Source organism: Petromyzon marinus, chromosome 29 (genome assembly GCF_048934315.1).
Source record: "Petromyzon marinus isolate PM22_M1 ecotype Great Lakes invasive population chromosome 29, UKy_Petmar_22M1.pri1.0, whole genome shotgun sequence".
In the NCBI taxonomy this organism is placed as follows: Eukaryota; Metazoa; Chordata; class Hyperoartia; order Petromyzontiformes; family Petromyzontidae; genus Petromyzon; species Petromyzon marinus.
The window spans coordinates 2,429,318-2,451,755 of record NC_133695.1 but is presented as its reverse complement, the minus strand read 5'-3'; the positions used below and the strand labels follow the sequence as shown (position 1 = coordinate 2,451,755).

Sequence of the window (22,438 nt, the reverse complement as noted above, 5' to 3'; positions counted from 1 at the left end):
AATGGTAAATTGCATCAAAGGGGGGAGGGCATACACTAAGCAAAGACATGCGCAAAAATATTATACAAATATAGAACAGCGCACACACAGTCGAGAAAATTGAATATAATGATGTGGCTTATTACTACAATTATTGGGTGGCATATACGTTTAAAATATATATGCGCTCTACATAAAAAATATATGCATAATATATCATGCCGAAATCCAAAATGCGCTGTACTGTACATACTGCGATTATTATTTCCAATTCATTGCCTTAGTGATTTATATATTTAAAAAAAAATCCTCTGCCCGAAATGCAGCTCGCACAGTGGCCCTGCAAGCAATGTGCGCAATTACATGGAGTGGCCTCTCATATAGGTTCTGGTGTCTCCATGGCATCGGCGAGGGTGCGAGAGTGCGGGGTGCGAGCCGAGCTGTCTCCTGCGATGAGAAGCGAGGCGCCCACGCATTCGCACCGAGAGCAATGCCCTACTTAACCTGTCCCCGGCCCAGGACAAATTGCCCCCCCCCCCTGTCCCTGTCGTGCCATTCCATCAGCCTCGCGTCGGTTTTTGGGCATGGCACACTGTTGCGTACGGTCACGAGGGACGCGTTCCAAGTTTCCCACCGAAAATCGCCTCCAAAGCGTACGGAAGAGAGGTGCGTTGCCACGCGAAGGCAAAGATCCCCCGTATAGCCTTGACAGACTGTTGAGCTAAGTGCTGTTAGCAAGTAACACCCATGAAGGCCGACACGGCACACCACGGGGTCAATGGCTAGCACCATGGCCAGCCGCCTTTGTCTCCCCAGTGGAGGGACCGGTTCAAATAAGCTTAACCTCTTCTTTGGTTCTTTCGGTAAAGTCACGTAGAATGAGAATAATTCAATTGAAGCTCTGTCGTCCCGACAGTTCTGTTCTTTCACCTAAAGAAGGCTGCTTGTGTTGTGGTCGAATCGTCGTGATAATTTTATTGTCTTATTTTAATTTATTATTTTACTCTCATTCTACGTGACTTTACCGAAAAAACCAAAGAAGATGAATCCTTGCAGTCACGAAAGCTTTAAATCGAAATTTAAGCTTAACCTGTTGTTGGCCGTGAGCAGGAATCGAACTTGGGTCGCCAGGTTCGTAGCGTAGAGCGCTCACCACTACACTACCGCTCCCGCCCAACCACACGCACACACCTGTAATGTGGCTAATTGGTGGTGGGATCAATTGAAAATATAGAGTTTTGTATTGGACACCCATTCAGGGAAATACGTGTCCTATTCGATGTGTTTTCCGCTTGTAGCGTGTCTCGTTGGGCATGATGTCCGACGTTCCGCTCCATGCGCTGGGAGTTCCTTGTTTAACCGAATGCTCCCAGCATGGCGAGTGAGCGATAACAACTGCGAGACGCACCAGAAGCGTGCACGGTGGTGACACATCGGCCGAATAAAGCAGCGGCCAATTTGAATCTCCTGTGCTCGGATGTTGACTAGGAGCCGTGGCGTAGCTATCGAGGCGTGTGCAGGCGACGCAACTGCAACAAGAGACCAGAGTGGCACAGGCGCCGGGCTACGAAGAGGGGGGACATTGAACCAGAGGCCACACTTGACTCCGTGCACCAGTGCATATACGCACCACGCCACACTACCGACTGTTTGAACGTTACCCTCAACGTTGAACGTTACCCTCAAGTATATATAGGTTTGTACTTCGCGAAGTGGGGCGGGGGGATGATTCCACCCCCCCCCCCTTCTCTAAGAGATTCATAGTCAGGGTTCAATTCAAGATTTTTCGCAGTTCTCTACCCGTCACACAAAACTGTCCATGCAGAGATTTCGCCAAAAATTTGACGGTGGAAAATGTTGCCGTATGACTCAGCCATTCCTTGCTTGCTAAAACAAATCCATTATTGTTAAACTGTACTGTAGTTAAAGCCCCGCATTCACGCTATGTTTTTTTTTGTTAAATCTGACACGTGGCAGTTTAATCAGTTAAAATGCAGCCCAGTCATGTCAAGATGCTTTTTTTGTAATGCCACTTTAATAAGTGTTTAATATGTTGCAGATAACTCCTGCATCTTGAAATATATGGAAAGTAAATTGCTTTTTCTTTACTCCATGCTCTCGCAAATTTGTAACTTTTGTTTCTATGAGTCAAATATTAGTGGATAATTGAAAGCATTATATGGATTGGCCGACCTTTATTTTCTGCTGCAATATTCTGATGAATTTTTTTTTAAATCTCTGAAATATCGCAACTTGTAATCAACGTCCTTTTTCTTCTGCTGCAGCAGTCAACACCGGGCCAAAATTCAATCAGACATACGGGTGGGAGGGGGGAGGGGGTTATCTTTTTTGTTATAATAAATAAAAATGCAATTAATCTGTTGCCCATCACAATCAGTCCAGCGCTTTCGGAATGAATAGGTACTGAGACAGGCGAAATTAAATCTTTGCCTATTTTTATTAGAGAGAGGAGCGCGGCGGATTTATTGGTTCACGTGCGCCGCAGGGCAGGCGCGTGCCGCGGACCGAGATGCAAAAGGTGAGCCCCTCTGGAGCTTCGCGTGCCCCCCTCCCAGCGTGTGTATACCCTGATTCCCATTTAGCCCCTGACGGGCTTCTCAAACGCCGCCAGCTCTCTCGAGCAAATGCCCCAGCGGTCCACCCCCCACCCCCCGCTGTTGCTTCAGCAGGCAGCCCTGTCAGTCCACGTGATCCGCAAAGGTTGACTTGTCTTTCCGACGGACCGTTTGTAATTAAGACGTTGCACGAGGCCAAGGGGAGAGCGCGAGACGATCGTGAGAGAGAGAATCGGCGTCGGACGCGAGTGGTTTTTCGCGCGACGATTTTTTTTTTCGTGGTAGGGCACAATTAGCATTGTTTTAGGTTTCTGATGAGCGTTGCATGAATGGTGTGGTGATTTAAAAACAAAAATGCCGGAATGTTTCAACGGCAAAAGCATAAAAAAAGCAAATGAAAACCGAAATAACTTGATTGTAAAACATTATTTTGTTCGATCCATTTTTTTGACGTCGCAATTTGGCGTTTTTGTGTCTTGTCCGGCGATATAGGTTATTTCCGAGCGATGGCTACGAGAGTATGAAGAGGATGTGTACATTTTAAAATAAAATTGTGCACTAATTGAAGCAATTCTAAATCAGCACTCAATGGACCAATTGCAGTTTTACTAGCCTAAACGAGCGTGTGTGAATTCCTCTGAGTGTGTACATGTGGTGTTCCTCCACCCCCACCACCACCATACAAGAATCACTTCATGAATTCCCTTGTAAGCTAAGGACAGGATTGGGAATCATTCTGTTTGGGATATTGAAGGGCATATTTTTTACGTATATTTCCTTTGCTGTAAAATTAAAGCTTCAATTTACAGTTGTAAAGCCAACGTGACGATGCCTTGCGTCCAGCCAGACCACCTCGGCCACCTTGACGACATGGTGAAGGCGCAGCCCCTGCAATTGCTTGCTGGTACCACTGTTGGCAGAAGGCCCTCCAACTCGATGAAGCTCTAGAGACCCCCCCCCCCTCCTGAAGATACTGTGGCCTACTCTTATACGTTGGTCGTAAAGATGTGGAAGTTGCCCACACTTTACCCCACCACTTATGAGGCAGGGGAATGTTAAAATACTGTATACTCATTATCTTATACTCATTGTCTTAACTACCAAGCCGGGAGACCAATCCGGACCGTCTGCCCCTCGATTGCAAGTCGAACGTGCCTAGCATTACACCACGGGAGCATCTTGACGAGACATATATGTCATCCTTTATTTACCCACGGTAACCTCAATGGCCAATTCCCATTGAAGCATTTTTTTTACGTAAACCAGAATGGACGGAGAAAGCCCGAACATTATTATGACATTCACTTACCAAGGAAAGTCTCAACCGAGTCTTCTCACGACTCTCGTTCGGGAAATCCCTGCTCTGAGTATTTCCCCATTGATTAATGTGCGGGATACAGTATCTTCCGAATGTGGAAAATTTGGACTATGAGCCACACCACGTGGCTTTGCCCTTTTTTCCCCGAATAACGTTACGGGGTATTTGACGTCTGCTATGAAGCAGCGGCGGGTAGCGTTTAGCGGTTGAGACGCCCGCAGTATTGACCAGGGTGGCCTACCGAAATCACATTGCGAAACTCCGCAACAAAGCGACAAACAGAATCAGAATCTGTATTCATCCTGGAGAAATCCGATGAGCTGTGAAGCTCTTTTTTTGTTTGTTATTGCAGATTTCCAGTCAGGGGCAGGTCAGCAAGTTACATCACCGCCGTATGAGGGAATAAGGCCCAAAAGCCGTGCAAAAAATTAGTCGTAAGCCTACGTCCCTTACTGCTTTGTATCGTGTGCCCGTTTGTGGCGAGTGTCTCCAGTATGTTTTAAAATCTCTGTGACCAGCTACTTGTTCCAGCCTCGGAAACGTGATGCTCTTTTCCTGCTTCCATATAGGTCTGTGGCAGGGGAGGAATGTAAAACCGTAGTGTAACTATTTAATACGTGGCAATTTCGCTTGTGTTTGTCGTTCATGCTCTGATTATAATTATTGGAATGCCAGGTTCCTTTACACATTTTGAGTACTGGAGCTATGCACTATTTAATAGACGAATTAAACGGTGGAGCGGGGCGGGAGACATGCACGAACAAGAGAATTGACCACGCAATATTTTTCGTGTTAATTTTCTCCAATTATTTTCACGCCCCCCCCCCACTTCCGCTGACAATTACAAGCTGCCCATGAAGTTTTCATGTTCAGGGTTATTGTGACTACGGTAAAGTCAAGGATGTTTTTGCATGATCATCGGGGTGGGGGCGTTGGGGGCGTTGGTGGGGGGGGGGGGGTTGCGGGCGGGGGGAAATGCCAAATTAAGCAAAGTCGTATGCCGTTCATGCTGTCGAGATGAATTTATTCTTGGTAGAGATTGGGAGTGCTGACATAAAGCCAGTGATTGACACGTTTTCCTGCGGGTGTTAAAAATGCTAGCCCGTCTCACGCGCGCGTGTGCGCGTGTCTTAGCCGGTGGAAGAGGGGGGGGGATGGACGAGGTGGGTCGCGCGGGGCGGCGGAGGGGTAGGGTGTGAAATATCTCCTCTGATTTTCAACACACTCCCTGTTTGGCCAATTTGAGTGAATCGGCTAGGCAGCAGAAGCACGTAAGCGCGAGGTCTCACACGGTGGTCCATTGAGTCCGTTAACCCTTGGGCCACAAGCCAACGGAGCTCAGAAATGCTTTCCCGGAGACTGATTCGAGTGGACGGACAGCCTCGTAAAATCCCGCTGAGCTCAGAGACCCGCTGACAAGTTGGCAAACAGCAAAAAAAACATTCTAACCAGGCCCATTCCGTAAATCTGTGTTATGCATGAAAAAATGTGATTGCGCTGACTCTTTTCACACGTTGACAGTGTGTGTGTAGTGGTAGGCTTTGTTCATTCACAAAAAAAGGTTCTGTGGTTCTAACTGTCACAATTAGGCACGGTCGCAATACAACATCCAATCAATGGGTGGTGGTCGGGGGGGGGGGTTTGCTTGTTATTTTCAAAAGAAAATGCCAATCGTGACTTTCTTAAATCTATTTAACGAACTGTGCACATTCAGGTTTTAGTCACTTGCATCCCTTAATACTTGCTTTTTAAAAATTTTACTTCGTATTCTAACCACTGTTTAGTTTTTGGAGTGCGTTTTTGGCGAGCCCCCCCCCCCCCCTGTAATAGAATACAACAACAAAAAAACAATTACATGTGAGCACACGAAACCGTTCAAGGCGGCAGAGGAATCGTGATCCGCGCAGGCTAACGCATCCGACACGGCTATCACGAAGGCAGCCCGCGGGGGGATGGGCTAGGGAAAGGCTGTGGGAGTAAGGGATTGTTATAGATCGGGACGCAGCGGTGCCAAGGTACACGCGGGTCAGTAAGGCACTTTTCTCAGCGCTTTCAAATTGCCCCTCGTGTATGAAGAAACCTGTCCCGGGAAGATTAGCCAAATGGCGTGGTTTCGAATTCCGACCGCCCCATTCAATCGCCACGAGACCTGTACCCATTTTTTTATTTCCCCAGTCACGCCCCAGGATATGTCTTTGGCATAACCTCTCCCTTACCTAACTCGCAACAAATTAATTCTTGATGAGCTCCACCTGATACGATAACACCGACCGTACGGAAGCCGCCAATCTCAGCTAATTTTATGCCTATTAACAATATGCTTATTTCGTAACTGTATTCATTTTCGTAAATTTTACACGCCGAAAGCTTAATATAATTTTTTTCTTTCACATAATTGATCAGCGGGTTTTTTTTTTATTACAGATGTCATTCGGTATTATCATTCGCTATGGTAATGGGAAAATGACAAGTTGATGTCAGCCACTGGGTGTCAGCAGCATTGTGCTGGCGCCATCAAAATTTAATTACTATTAATAATAGTGTAAGAAGTAATGTTAAATCGCATCAAATTTGTATTCTTGACAAAAAATATATATATATCGTGATGTGAAAATGTCGTGCGATAATCAGCTCCCTTTGCATACTGCCATGAAATTGTGAAATTGCATGGACGTATTTTTGCTCCGAGCTATTACATTCCTTCCACTGATATACAAATGTTATATATCAAACGGGAAAATACAAACGCGTGACAAGACGTTGTGATGCGGCTGCAACAACAATAAAATTAATGCCCCCTATGCGAGCTGGGAACTTTTTTTTGTTAAAATTATCAAACAAAACATGCATCTATCATTTACACTCTGTGAAGAATTTTAAATATATTGTTTTATTCATTCTGTTTTATTGCCTTAAAAATATGGGAGCAATGATGCTTGGATTTGGTCAGCTCTTTGATGCTACCCAAAGTCTCATAATTTTTAAGTTCATTAAATAAATGGATGAAGGCCTCCCCCATGCTGCATCGGCCATGTGTTCTAATATTATAAATATCGCTAGACCATGTGTGCTAATACTATAAGTATCACTAGACCATGTGTACTAATACTATGAGTATCATTAGGCTCTGTACAAGAGCAACTACTAAAATCAGATAATGCGAAAGAAACAACACATATCAGTAAAATGTAAAATTAAATTGAGTTGCATTTAGCTAAAAACATATCAACCAAAATATGCTGTCAAGCTGGATGCACGAAATAATCCTTTTGGTTCTGATCTTTATTTGTGTTTCCCTTTTGTTATATTGAGGACCCTGCTGAATCTTGCGAAAGAGACGCATCCTGGCCTCTTAAGTTCCTCCCCTGGTTCAACAAAAAATCACGCAGTCACTCTTCATGCGCTGTCGCCCTTCATGTGCTGTATAAAACATCTCACAAATCCATCTTATTATACGTTAAGTACGGCCACTGTGGTCGGAGTGGTGATGCAGTGGTTAGCGCACTGTGCTATGCCTTGCTGATCTCGCTATGGAGCATAAACCATCCTCGCAGCAGCGGCTTTTGGCTCAGCCATTGAACAAAGACGGTGGTCACTTCATCGCGCGCTTATAGATGCGCTTCTACGGCCGTCCGGAACGCTTCTTCAACTGTTAGGAAGCCACTGGAGCTATGCACTTTTAAATAATCTAGATTGAAAACTAATTTAATGAGAACTGCTTTTGTTGTTTAGTTTGTTATCCTTCCCCTGAACCTCCGATTAGCATGGTTGGCTACGTGCATGCACCCAGTGGCCTAAGGTTGCTTCTCAGTCACGGCTAACGTCGGGTGTGAAGTGATAACCGAACCCTTTCCTTTCTGCCCTCCCCCACCTCCACCCAACTATGCCTCCTTCACCAACCCATGCTCACTAGCATAGTGAAGTATGGTCATAAAATCCCCAAAACTAAAATGCATCAGGAGGTCATCATCCGGTGGTCATTTGATATTGAGCTGTGAATTATTATTATTTTAGTCGTAAAAAATATAACATTTTTTGTCAAACATCATTAACATGAAGCTGCTTTATTGATCAATTCCTTGTTTTAATGTTTTTTTAAAATCCTAAAATATACATATTTTTCCAAAAATTACTTCACCACCTAAAACCTTAAGCTTTCCTATCTTTGTAACATTTTAAGACTGAGAAAAACTTACATCTTCTTTTTTGCTATGCCCTCTGGGGATGTGACATTACATTTTTGGAAATTCACCTCTTGCTAAACAATCAAAAAAAGATGTCCCATGAAAACGAATAGAACGCGATGCCTCCGATGGCCAAAATGCTCAAGGGGACAAATGAGTACATTGTGCAAGGGAATTCTCCTTGGAGTGAGCAGCAGCCGCACTTAATGAAGCTAGAATGATGCTCATGGCAGCTTAGTTTTAGTAATGGGCTCGGATTGACTAGCATTCATTACCGCGAGGAATATTTAAGTTTAAATAATTGCAAAGTAATTACGGCTTATTCATCATCCTAAAGTATGGCGCTTTGTTTGAACGGGTCATCGTTACGAACGGCGTTTCAGTGGCCGCTGTTATGAGAGCCGTTGTTTACCGCTGACCTCCACTTGCAAAAAGTGCCGTGTCGTCTGTTCAATGAGCTCTCAAGGTGGCAGAAGGAAAGACTGAACTGAGCTGAAGTACATTTTATGAGGACATATCAATAAGTAGAGGGAGCCAGCATAACTTTGTAAATTATGTCAGGGTGATTGTGTTTCTTTAAAAAATTACGCAGTGAAATATGGGATGACCCCCTCGGGCAGTGGCTCTTAACCTTTTACTGCAGTCTGCAACCCTTGGGTTCTCAATCATAAAATTGTTTATAATATTAATAAAGACATAGGTTTGATGAGACAAAGCAGTCGTACGTATGTGCCCGTGCTAAATTTGTGTTTTCGATGATTTACCTTCTAAATAAATCTGGCCATGTCTCGCACCCCCAGAAAGGGCATCTCGCACCGTGGTGACAACTATATGAATTGTGGTAATGTACAGGGAAATTGAGTTTTCACATGCATAATGCGTACAGCCATTTCAATACAGGCAACATTTTAATTATATTTGTGTGTGTTTCTTCCTTGTGATGGAACTTTATAGGATGAACGTTGAGATTTATAAGGGCACGGAGTGACCAATAAGGTGTGCATTTGTCTGTCATCAGTTAGGCACTGATAATGGGTTGACAGGTATGTAATGTTTACAAATCTGTACAAGACTCTAACTGACATGGGTTACAGGATCATTCAGGTATCACTCTCCGCTGCCGTTTGCCATGGCAAGGAATTGAATCCAGCCCGCCAGGTCTATTGTGTAATACACTAATCACCGTGCCACCAATCCTCCAGTTAGTGCTCATGCATTGTAGTATTCATAATAATATAAAGTAAAGATGTCTGTCTTTCTTATTATAAAAATGATTTAAAGTTGTAACGCACCGCACGGTATTCATTCGCTCTCGAAGAGAGAGAGAGAATGCGTTGAATTTCTTTTGCACCGTACGTAACCAACCGCGCTAATCGGAGGTGACCGTTTCAGTTAGATTGCTAGTCAAAAATCCGCTGGTGAGTATGACTGAACGACTCACATGCGCGAGGAGGAACCACCACAAGGCGAACACTCAGAAGGGACAGGTGGAGTCCACATTGTTTCTGTACCGCCTTCTCCTGGCAAGCAATGGTATGGTGTCTCAATGCCCACGGGAAGGGAGTTTCACAGCGCGTGTGCGATCCACCAACGTTCGCCTCTACGGCTCCGAATGACAGACGTGCACCCGACTAAATAAAAAAAGTGTCTCTTATTTGATCACAAATGAAGTCTAAATCACAGTTCTAAGCCTACTCAATCCGAGCAGAGCTGCTTTGCCACTGTTGGTATCTTTACAGTGACACGTGCATTCCGTGTACGGCTACATAATTACTATTGACTGAGACAGAACAATGTTTAATTTCACGTTTTAAGAGGGCAATTAATAGGACTGGGTTTATTGGATTATCATATCAAGTCACAATCAATCACAACAATACTAATCTGTAAAACATATTGCTAAACATTTCCATCTCGCGGATGCAAGATCCGATGTCTTGAATGTTATTATCTCTTACGAGTAATGTACTGTATCTGGACAACTACAGAGTGTATGCTAATGGTGAGGTAGGTATCGTGTACACATTACAATCCACTCCCGTCGACTCTGATGATTCCTTGAATTGGCGAGATTCAGCGTTGCCATTCGATTGAACAATCGATGCTTGACATTGTTAGGGATTTGCAATGCCTCCTGTGGCTGCTGCAGGGGTGGAGCGAACAGAATGTAGACGAAGATCCCCCCCTGTAAAACAGACTGTTGGGGCAAGTGCTGTTAGCGAGCACCTATGAAGGCCTCCAAGGCACACGAGGGAGTGGGTGGCCAGCACCACGGCCGGCCCCCTTTGTCTCCCCAGTGGTGATGTTTACGCACCGCGTCAGGTACAAATTTGGGACTGAGTCAACCTAGCGGCAATCGCACTCGGGTAACCGGGTTCTTAGCGCAGCACGCTAATCGCCCCACTGCCGCACCTTCACATTGCACGCAACAAAGACAAAGCCACAAACATCAGTCCACGCACACGCCATTCGATGGATTTATCGTGAACTTCATAATCGATCAAAATGAATACGTTCATCGATCGAGCGTCCGAGGCACCATACGATTTTATGCGAAAGCTGACGTAACCCGTTTGTATTCCACCACTTTATCGCTTTGTCGTGCCAAATCGTGGAATACGGGAAGGGCTTTTTTTACATTTGCAATAACGCAGCTTTCGTGAAAGTATTTTCATGCCCAAATAATGTTTTGGTTTTTTTTTTCACCCGACCGTACCCGCAATTAAGTCGGATGAAAAAAATTGAGGACGACAGGGGAGTAGATCTCGTGTGCGCAGGATTTCGTTTCTGTCTCTCGCCGGCCGTCTTCATTCTTTGCGGGGGGGGCGGGGCGAAGAGAGAGAGAGAAAAAAATATATGCATCGTTATTTATTTATTTATTGGCTCTCCAAGCAGCGCAGACCTTGAGCCGCCAGCCGTCGGATTAATAATGTCCTGCGCCTCCCAGCGTTCAACTCTTAATCCGTTAGGGCCCGATCCATGCCAAGGGGTGCGGAGACGGGAGTGAAACAAGTGAAATACAGCGCCGTTATTGCCGCAGCCTCCCGTTAGTGCGGCACTTCGTCACGGCGAAGGAATGTTCCTCCATAGAGAGCCTCCCTTATACCCCCTGCCCGCACCGAAATCTATTAGATTCTGGCACATTTTTTATGAAAATACTGCCCTTATTTCAAACTAGTTCACTTCGCCTTTGAAAGTACCGCGCAGAGTGTGAAACATGTAAGCCATTAATACGCGGGCCGTGCAAAATTTAGCAATGATTTTTTTTCTACCCCCCCTCCCCCCCCCATTTCTCTCTCCCATTGGCTTTCGTGCTCTTGCCTCCATAAACTTTCATCTTTTCATTATTGAACAAAGCAAATGCTGTATAAAGCATCTTTGCCGTGAAATCCCTTCTATTGCGTTGCTGTACCCAGCCAAAATGCACGGCTCCCGTCCTGCGGCCTGAAAAATTGGTTTTATTTTACCTTGCTGGAATGAATTTGATGGCTTCCCTTGATTGCAACTGCTTCACCCACCTAGCTCAAGGGCTCGCTGCGCATCCTATTTTAATCTTGCTCTTAATCCCAGGCGTGTCAAATTTATCACCACTTCCCAGTGGCATCTCTCTCTCGCTCGCTCTCTCTCTCTCTCTCGCTGACTGCCATTTTTTTTACTATTTAGATTGCGTTTTGATACCCGGGACGACTTCTCAAAGAGGGGTTGTGTTCTGTGAGGTCGACGGCCGCAACGTTCCGCTCTCATTTTAAGAAGAGGTTTGGTTTTTTTTTTCGGCCTTGATGCGCATCCGTCTCGATGTATCTTGTTTTTATTTTTGTTTACACGTGTGGCAGTCAATCACACTCAATTGCGGAATGTTTACGTCCATTTATATTTATGTACGGTACTCTTGTCGAAGGTGTTTCGCTTTAAAACGTTGTAAATGTACTTTCCTTTATGGCCGCATTGCCAGTGCTCATTTCCATATCATCACGTGATTGCGCCTGCAATTCTTGCATGTCTTTTAGGTAGGACAATATTAGCAGAAAGGGGTTCTGAACTTTACACCACAGAATCTGGGATTAGACTTTGCCACTGTGTGAAATTACCTGCAATAGCTGCATACATAATTCAATAGAGCATCTAATTGAAACCGCGTCACAAGATGCTGTGAAAAATATTGAGACGTGCATCATTGGGAGAGAGAACAACTTCTAGTGGAGCTGTGGCATAACGGTTAGCACATTGTGCAATGAGTTACATCCCCAGCCAGGCCTAACATGAGTGGCAAGTGACATCTGAGCCTGTCATGGAACACTCTTCTTCACCAACTCGCACTGACCAGCATTAGTGAAGTATGGTCAAACAGCCTCCGTGATAGACACAGCAGCATGTGCAGGAAGGTCTTGATCCAGCAGTAGATTGTCCAAGGGCTGAACAAACTCACACATATACGTTTGCGACGTATCGCTTTAGAGATGAAGGCAGTTGGTCGTAAACAAAGGAGAAGACAGTCTTAAGCTTGGACTCGAACAGTGCAGGGAGCAAGAGAATGTGGATGACTACTGTTGTTGTTTCAGACAAGGGGGCAGCATCAGAGATGGAGCGACCTCCTACTGAGTGGAGGCTGACCCGGGGGGGGGGGGGGATGGGCTTCAACGTAAGTACTCGGTTTCTGGGGTAAAATAACACGCCGAGTGGGAGGAGAGCGAATCGAGAGGGAAGCGGTAGTCAGGTGCTCTGTGTGTGTGTGTGGCGTCGTAGACAGCTGGGCTGCCACGTCGATAAGTTAGGTCGTCAGGCAGGCACATTTCCGCGTTGAAGGCCTTGTTGAAACAGTGAAACAGACCATTTTCCATTGCAGGCACATTGCGAGCTGCCTCCACAGTGGACCTATACAATCACGCGGCTTTCCTTTCACGAGACAAATGCAAAATCTCCATTTACCTTGTCCTCGCTTTAATGAGGCACATTGGACCGTCGTTATTGACTCAATGGCCGAGTATGCTTAACGGCCAGGCAACGGTTATCGTGGTTCCATCATCTCGGCCTCTCCCCCCACCGCAACGCCCCACGCTGCATGTTTACCAAGCTTCTTCATTCTCATGCAAATTAAGTCGCCATTGCTGCACTTTGCAAACGGCCGCTTTACTTGTCCGCTAAGATGAGATGTTAACTCCATCGCCTGGTATGCAGGAGGTCGTGGGTTCGAGCCTGACCCTGACGCCTATATGTTTGGCTATCTTTGTCTTGCTTATATATAGCATTTTTGTATTAATTGGATTGGCTTATATATACCGTATTGAAGATAGAATGAAGCATCCTTTCATCAATAAATATGGACTTTTAAGCTCAAGGTACTTGCATTAAAACGTGTCTTTGAATCAATGCTTTTTGATTAAAATGAATTCCAACTTAATGGGCGCCGCGATGGTGAGATGTTAACTACCTCGCCTGGTATACATGAGTTCGTGGGTTCGGTCCCGAACTTGACGCCTGCTGTATATTTGGAATTTGCGTGTCTCTCGCCCCGTGGTCGCGTGGATTTTTCTTCAGGTCCTTTGGTTTCTCCCTCCACATTCAGAATCGACATCACGCATTCAGAGTATTTGGCTGCTATGCATTCCCACGTGATAAGCCACTACGTTGAGCTATCATTTGTGACAGCCAGGCCTCTTCCTAAAAAGAGCTACATAGCTCCGTGGGCCTTACCTGGTCAAATACAAATAGTTTGGTTTAGTTTAATCTATGGGGCACTGTCTCACGTTGGAAGTTGAGGGATATCCTCCCAGTGAAGAGTTGTCGGTTACTGGTGTAATTACAGACGCACGGTCGCCCGTTATTTGCAAATGCTATCGATAATATAACTATTGCCACGCTGGAGAACATACGAAGAGACCATACAGATTCCAAATATACAGGCGTCAGGGTCGGGATTGAACCCACGGCCTTATGCATACTGGGCGAGGGATTTTACATCTCAGCACCACGGTACCCCGACACTAACAATACCCACAGAGACAGTGACCACTGCCCTCTTCCGTAGTCAAATATATCCTGGGATTTGGGACGATGAGACCCTTAACAAAATGGTCTAAACGCTGTCCTTGTTGAGAAGTGTCGTCGACGTTGGCAGTTTGAACCCTGCTGCAAGGTTATTCGTCGGCGGAGGGTTCCGCTCCCCACGAAACGCTGCCTTGAACCTTGACCCTTCGGTACGTGTGCCGCTGGATGGGAGGTGAAAGACGGGGCTTGGTGATGTAATCGGTATTATCAGTCATGTCACATGGCATGTAGGAAGTTTCCTGCCTTCGGCAGGCAGGATTTTGGCATGGCCCCCATTTTTTTATGTAGTCGATTTAAATTTGGAGCCGATTAATCAACTTTATTAGTTAAAATCGTCCAAGCGCTACTTTTTGTCTCTCTGTCCTGAAGAAGGGCAAGTTGTGAGGAATTGTTCATGACAATGCTAGCAAAGCATTATCAGCCACTGAATGAGACTTTTGTTTCACAAATTTTGAGGCTTTGACAATTGTTTCGTGGAGGTAATCGTTGATCCCACGACCGATTCCCATTGCGCGAACAGCATCCTGTCAGGGGAGCAGGTGTCCACTTTGAACGTTCTCAGAGCAGTGCAACCCCCTGTATTAGATGATGGTTTACTGGAGATTCCACTGAATCTATTCTGAATTTCCTTCAAATTATCGTTTTAATTTACACATCAGGTGGGTGGATTTTGACACATACATAAACAGAAATGTTTGCTGCATGGCAGCAACACTTATATATATTAACAGTTGGAATTTATCCAAATAAAGTGAAAGCCACGACTTAATAGGTTAATATAACGGGGGGGGGGGGGAGGGGGTTATGGAGTCATTGTTAATGGAGACCATCACTGCACTTGAGAACCCGGTTTAATCATAGTTGACTACCTCGATTGAAACCCAGGCTCTATGTGGTGCCAGCTCAGTGTCCTGACCCTTAAACCACCCGGCCACCTATAAACATTTCCAATTCATACATGTTGTCATTGTGCTTAGTGGGGGAAAACATTTTCGCAATTTAGGAAGCTGTGTCAGATTCTTATATCCCTCCGCTGTCTCTTGCAAAAGAAACATTACATCTAAAATGTGTTCACCTGACTATGAATAAAAGTAAATGTATAACTTTAAAAAACACTGACGGTGCAAAATGTACCTCCCCTGCCAGTTTATTCAGCTTTTTTTTGTCACATTTCTTGCCCTTCAATTTTTTTTTACTTAAACAAAGCATCTGCAAGAAGAGGGAAAAAGAGCTCCTGGCGTTAGAATATAAATTCCTGCGGAACGTGCTGAAAATTTCCGTAACGGGATAGGACGGGCAACTTGAAATTTCAGAATAGACCGTGGCAGGAAAGCATTGTCGACCTCATCCAAGAAAGAGAAGCTGAGTGTGTAGGTTGGAAGAGGGCAGGTTATATATTTTTTTTTTAAATCACATTTAATGTTTGTGCTGGATGCATCAGCAGCCATGGCTATATGTGAAAGCTACCGGTCCACCTACGCTCAGTGAGAGGTCGCTACATTCCCAAACTCCCATCCCCCAGCCGTCCGTGCTGTCTAATCCCTGACCCTGTTCAAATTCAGGCCCAGCCTATGACTGACTGTCTCTCTCTGCAACGTAAATATGCCCACTGTTTCTGTACAGCATCAATGAGATATAAGAGCATTTGCAAAATAAAGGTGCAGCCCTGCAATTGATTGCACACGCCACTGCTGGCAGATTGGTCTCTCCTGGAGGTAGCTCTGAAGCAACCCAACAAGGGAGTAACTTGGCCGACCCTTACAGGTTGGCCAGACTTCTTGTAAGTGGTGGGACCACCCACACTTGACGCCACCACACTCGACCTGCAAATCCACTAACACTCCTCACAGACGTCGCTCCTCATCAATGTCGCTCGCTCTCCTCCTCATCGCAGGTGGAACTGACGGGGAGCAGCGCGTTCGAGTATGTCCACCCCGCCGACCACGCCGAGCTCGCCGAGCAGCTCGGCCTGCGGCTCCCCGGGGCGGCGTCCCGCGGCGCGGCCCCGGCGCGGCGCCGCCGGCACGGGGCCCTCCTCGCGCTCTCCGACTCGGAGGCCCCGGCCCCGAAGGCCGCCGCCGCAGGGAGGAGAGGAGGCCGGAGGAGGAGGAGGAGGGCGACGAGGGGCCGCCCCGGGAGCCGCCACCGCCGCTCGGCAAGGGAGAGGGTCAAGGCCGACTCGGCGGAGGAGGAGGAGGAGGAAGACGATGACGACGACGACGACGGCGGCGACGACGACGCGAGCCTCGTCGATTCTCCACCGCCGTCTCCGCCGGAAACTCCCGACACAGGCAAGCTTGGTACGTTGTGGCCAATGGTGGGTTATCTCCCCTCCCACCTCTCCCCCCCACCACCTCTCCCCCCCCCACCTCTCCCCCCCCCACCTCTCCCCCCACCACCTCTTCCCCCACATCTCCCCCCCCACCTCTCCCCCCCCACCTCTCCCCCCCCCACCTCTCCCCCCGTCACCTCTCCCCCCCCACCTCTCCCCTCCCCACCTCTCCCCCCCACCTCTCCCCCGACCACCTCTCCCCCCACATCTCGCCCCCACCTCTCCCCCCCACCTCTCACCCCGTCACCTCTCCCCCCCACCTCTCTCCCCACCTCTCCCCCCACCTCTCCCCCCCACCCCCCCCACCCCCCCCAGTTCACGGTTATCGAGAAGAGCAAACATCACCTCTCAATCACGGGTTGGGCAGCTGTTTGCGAGGCTTCACTAATTTACCCAACACTGGTTTAGTTACTCCTCTTTACTCGCGGCAGATCAGTGGTGAGCGAAATTCGAACCGGTCCTGCCCTCTCACCCCTCTTCACCAACCCACACTGACCGGTAAGGTGGAGTACGATACGAACAAAAAGCCCTCACGACCGACATGGTGTGGGGAGGCCATTATCCATTGGTGGAATTTAGAATTTTATTATAAGGCAGCTTAGAATCCTCTAGTATGCGTTCCCTTTCACCTGCCATCGGTGATGTTGACTCCCTGCCCCTGTGCAAGTTCAGGTTCAACACTTTGCTTTCTTCCCGTGCCTATTACTGACTCTTTTTTTTCGCTTCAAAAAAATAATATATGCATATGCCTCCTTTTTTTACCTTTGATGCACACGCCCCATTGTTTTGTACATCGTCCTAAGATTCAGTTGCAATTAGATGCTCCGTAAAAACAAACTGCATTGTACTGTATTAAATTGGTTCGCGTCTGCGGTGTGCCTGTCTGAGTAGCCAGATCATTAGGAATGCATCAATCCACCATGCCCTTTACATTTAGCATCATTTGGCTTGTGCTTTCGTTTTAATTATTAATTCACCGGCTACTACTTTCTCCCGGGTGTGGGGCCCAATGCGACTTGTTAGCTCAACCCAGTTTTTGACCTATCCTGCCTATTCTAATGGATCCGGTGAAATGTGTCTCTCCATAAAATAAATGTCAAACAGATAGCAAATCTGTACGTCTGGGTTATAAGCAAGGTCACGCACGACACTGAAGGTTATGTGACCACAGAACAGAGCTACACTATTAAGCCTCTGCTTATACAATATCCCTGGCTGGAGCGGTGGCAGGACAGTTAAGCGCACTTCAACCCCAACCCAAGTTCCATTCCCGACCACGGCTAGCATCGGTATCAAGTGACATGAGAACCAGTTTGTGCCCTCTTCCCACTTGAGCAACCTGCACTGACCAGCGTGGTGAAGTATGGTCAAACTGCAACCCCGCCATGATCTGCATGGCGTGGGGGAGGTCTTCATCCAGCTGTGGATGCACAAAAGGGCTGTGTATTTATTAATGGGACACCCTCAAAATATCCCCCACTTGTATAATACAGGAGCTCTTGGGCAACCCTGTGTCTTCGCGCACGCATTGTTGAGCAGCAAATAAGTACAACCCAAGAACTGCATGACAAACGACTAAAACAGGTGGAATAACTTCATCCGCCTGTGGATTGAGAATGACTTGGAATGTATTTTGTATTCTTACGTCGTTGCAATATCCAACCGTGCGGCCACGCTGCAAGGCGGTCAGCGACGTACGCTCTGCCGGCACCAAGCGACTGCGGGAAATGTTGTTCGCAGTTAGGTTGTATGAGCGCCGCAAGCGCCGCACGGCAAGCATCACACCGCCTCATCGCGTACAGGCAGCGTCCAACCCCCACGGTCCTGTTACAGAACGGCAGCGAAAGTGCTCCGCCAGTGTGCGGAACCCCCGTTCAGCTCACGCACACCTGGACACGATCGTTGCCTTCCCTTTAGTGCGACGCGCCATTTGTCTCTCCAAGGGGGCAATTAACCTCGCGTCCCTTTTTGCTGCAGAGCGGCTGGCAATGCTTAACCCTGCAGCTTTGTTACGTGAAATGTTATCAATTTTACCCGGTGTGGCCGATTCCTGCAGATTAGCCACCGTGATTCAACGGAAGCCACGGGCGTAAGTGGGGCGGGTTGCAGGGGTGGTGGGGGTGGCGGCATTGGTTCGCGTGACCAATGTTTGCCGCTGTTTACACTACTGGTTCGTTATTGCGAGTGTCGGAGCTGATTGTTTTGGTTTGCGGTTATTTTGGTTCGGTTTTTCATGAGAGGCGCCGCCACCACCCGCCTGACCGACGACTTACTGCCGGTGGCGGCGGTGGCGCTGTGAACGGTTGGGGTTGTATGTTGAGGACGTCACGGTCGTGGCTCTGCATCCTACGGGGGCGGGGAGCCGGGGAATTAACCAAAAGGCGGGTGGAAGAAAAAAAAGTGCTCTTCGCGCTTCGTGAAAAAATGCAGGTTGACACGTCCGTAAGATCTGCGAGCCATGCATCACTGCATTTTATCCTTGGCGTCCCGTTATTGAAAATAAACATAAAACATGATAAACCCTTCGGTCCCCAGAGGCCGATAGACTGTCAGAGAGGGAAATTTGCGAGTAATGTTTTTGGACAGCAATTATTATTTGTGATAGGAACGACGGATTTTTTTTTTGTGCCCGTTCAACGTTCGGGATTATTTCTTAACAACCTTGAAATTGTTACATTCGCTAAAGCCACGGACAGCGGTTGGATGTGCAAGGAAGCTGTGCGGAGGTTTTAACGGTCGCGGGCCGGAGGGAGAGAATGTGGAGCAAAAGGCAAACCTTAGCTGACCACTGAGAGATTAAGTGAGCTACCCTGCTTGCTCTCCCGGTGTATGTTTAATAACCACAATTTGACATGGTGAAATCCATTTGCTATTAGCCCGAGCAGACTGCCACCGAAATGATGGAAGCGATATATTCGAAATTTAAGACCCCCGGTAAAGTAAAATATTATATGTCCAGCATGTACAGTGTGTCTGATACAGATATTTAAATTTGGGACAACCACTAAAGAAAAACTATTACGGTTTATGGAGAAACACGAGACATTTTTTTTCACAAGGGATATTTTGCATGGCCTCGGAAAATATTTTTTTTGGCAAATAATATAGACGTTTGCTATTTATTTACAGCTTTTTTTTCTTCTTCCAGAATATGTAGTTGTGTGTGTGTGTATTTGAGTCTGCGTGTGTGTCCATGCATTGCTGAATTGCCATTATATTTCTCCTGCCCGAGGAAATCTACAATGTATGCCACAACACACATTTCACTGTGGTGAATAAATGAACATTTCTCACCCCGTTATTTCTTCTTACAACAAATTAGGTTGTAAACCCCGCGATGAATGATTTGTTTTGCATACATTCTTCCCCCTCCCCTTTCAACACTGCCTGTGTCAACTTTCTGTATCAAATGTTAACAAAACCAAGTACAAATATCTGTCAGTAACTGCCGTAACATTTTTTCAAATAAAATACAATAGGTGATCTTTTGGGGGAGTGGCCCTTTCTACACAACAGAAACAAAGAGGAGGGATATAAATCGACTTGGAAGGAAGGCTTTTGGCTGAAACGTCTCATCACGTATATATTCTTTATTTCAGGGTGAGGGTTATTGACACATTTGTTGACATTTGGCTGTTTGTCCAACTGCGCCACTCTGCCAATGCCGTATCGCGCCAAGGCATGTCTTGTTAAACAAGGGCACCTCCAGTCTCAGTCACGTGACGTTGACGAGGAGTTGCAAGGGAAGGTATATTGCCTTCTTCTCCAGAGCTCATCGGCTATTGGGATGCACGGCCTTGCTCTATCTCATGAGCCAGCACAACCTGTTTGAGGCCCGAGTTTTTTTTATTGACTCTCCGTAATTGTCTCTCCTATTCCTCGGTGTGTTTCCCGGCTATTTTAAGCACTCCGTTCGGTAATGCTGCATTTGGCCCAGCCATCAGATAAAGTTTTCACGGCTCTTGGGAAAATATCCCGAGGAAACAAACCAAAAAAAACCCCACATATACCTTTGCGCGCACACATGAAACACGCACACACACACACACATACGCACTGGAGTTACCAACTGTCCTGGTTTTCCCAGGATCGTCTTCTATTTGAGGAAAACACGTTGCTTGGTGATGCTTCTGATGCTGCTGCTGCTGCTGCTGCGTTGGCAGTGGTGCACGAGTACACAACAGCAACAACAACACATACATTCGTCGCGACAACTGTGGCCTTAAAAGGAACAATATATTCACAGGTGACGTTCCGGGCAATGGCCCTTCTTCAGAGCGCAACAACGAGGGAGCTCTTTTTGTTGGGTTGGCTGCTGTCCTGGCAATTCGGCAACTCTTCCCACATGTCCGAGTGGTGTTTTAGCAGTGAAGATGTCATAGTAAAATTGTGATACCATTCAAGGCAATGCATTTACATGGAACGCTCCCAACTTCTGGTATTGTGAGCTATCCTTCCCATGATTAGACCCTGGTTACTTGTAACCTCGGAGGTGGCAACCCTCAACACAAAGGCAAAGATCCCCCGTATAGACTTGAACGGACTGTCGGTGCAAGTGCTGTCAGCGAGCACCTATGAAAGCTGGCAATGGCGCGCGAGAGGGTGGGTGGCCAGCATCACGCCCGGCCGCCTTTGTTTCCCCACTGCTGATATATATTTTTTTTAACACACCGCGCCAGGTACTCACTTAAGGTCGAGTCGATCTACAGAGTGTGCCAGACGTGAATGCGGGGCACGCGCACATCGCGGCAGCTCACACGCGCTGCGTCCGCCTAGGCCAGACGTGGGCAAAGTACGGCCCCCGGGCCGTATACGGCCCGTTGGGCTTTTGAATCCGGCCCGCCGAACTTGTCCAAATATTATTACTAAATTAAATTTCACCTTTCTCCTGTAGTGCCCCCATTTCCCCATGAGATGGCGCACTTTGACCGGGAGTTACGACATGTTTTTGTATTGTTCATGTTCGTGCAATTTGTTAAATTGCCTTGCAAATAAATGCTTTGCTACCTTTTTAAAGGCCAAATCCTTTCATGTAATGATTTTTACACGTCATTTATATTAGTTCACACAAACACTCCATCCATCTGTTCCTGGCCCGACCCCTCTGTCAAATTTTAGAACCCATTGTGGCCCGCGAGTCAAAAAATTTGCCCACCGCTGGCCTCGGCCGTGCAAGGGTGCTGGTCTGCCCTTGGCCACAATTGGGAGAATGTGCTCAGAAAATATTCAGTTTCACCGTCATGAGCATCTTTAATAACGCGAAGGCGAGAAGCCGGAGAGCTCCAAAAGAATGGAATGTGGGCCACTCTAATTGGCTGGGTAACCGTCCACACAGGCGGTGGCGTTCAAAGGTTGGTCGTGCATATAGATCAGCATTATACACGTTTAATTAATAGATTATCAACCTAAGCCGTCCACCCCCCCCCCAACTGCTATTGGAAATTCTATGCATATTAATCTGCTACGGAAGGGTTCTTTAATTGTCTATGGGGTTTTTTTTTTATCTCGTCGCTATCGCACCGCATACAGCGTCTGCCCTCTTTTTAAAGAAAACTTTTCAGGACGGTTGTAAAATTGTAATGCTTCACCCAGTGAATTCCCATAGCATGCATGATTTAATCTGCGTGTTTACAAAGCATGTCAATTGGAGATCTGCTTATGTAATTGTTCGGAAGATAAAAGCCCTACATTTTATATCAGTGTAACCGACTTGTGGATAAGTGACGTTACGGAAAATTACGAGGAAGGTAACATTCACACATGCTTGCATAAATTCACCCTCAAACAATGCAACGATTGAAACGGACTACAAAAGAAATTTGTCAATCACGCCAACATAATTTTCCGTACAAATGTGATTTGTTTTTTTGTTTTATCTTTCTCTCTCTCTCTTTGCAGAATATGCATTTCTTTACCTTTTGTCTTTAGTTTATGATTTAAGATGAAATCAATGTACATGAGCAGCCGTTTGTCAATCCACTGCTGATTGAGGGGCCTCCTCCAC

General features: G+C 46.7%; 1 protein-coding gene across 2 annotated transcripts in view; it reads left to right on the top strand.

Annotated features, from left to right (window-relative positions):
- The window catches only part of LOC116947350 (neuronal PAS domain-containing protein 3-like), a 217,061-nt gene that overhangs the window by 169,037 nt on the left and 25,586 nt on the right, over positions 1-22,438 (top strand). For both annotated transcript variants that reach the window (XM_032962983.2, XM_032962984.2), the window contains exon 5: positions 15,997-16,402. In XM_032962983.2, coding sequence (XP_032818874.1) covers positions 15,997-16,402 — 406 coding nt within the window. The remainder of the gene's footprint in view (positions 1-15,996; positions 16,403-22,438) is intronic.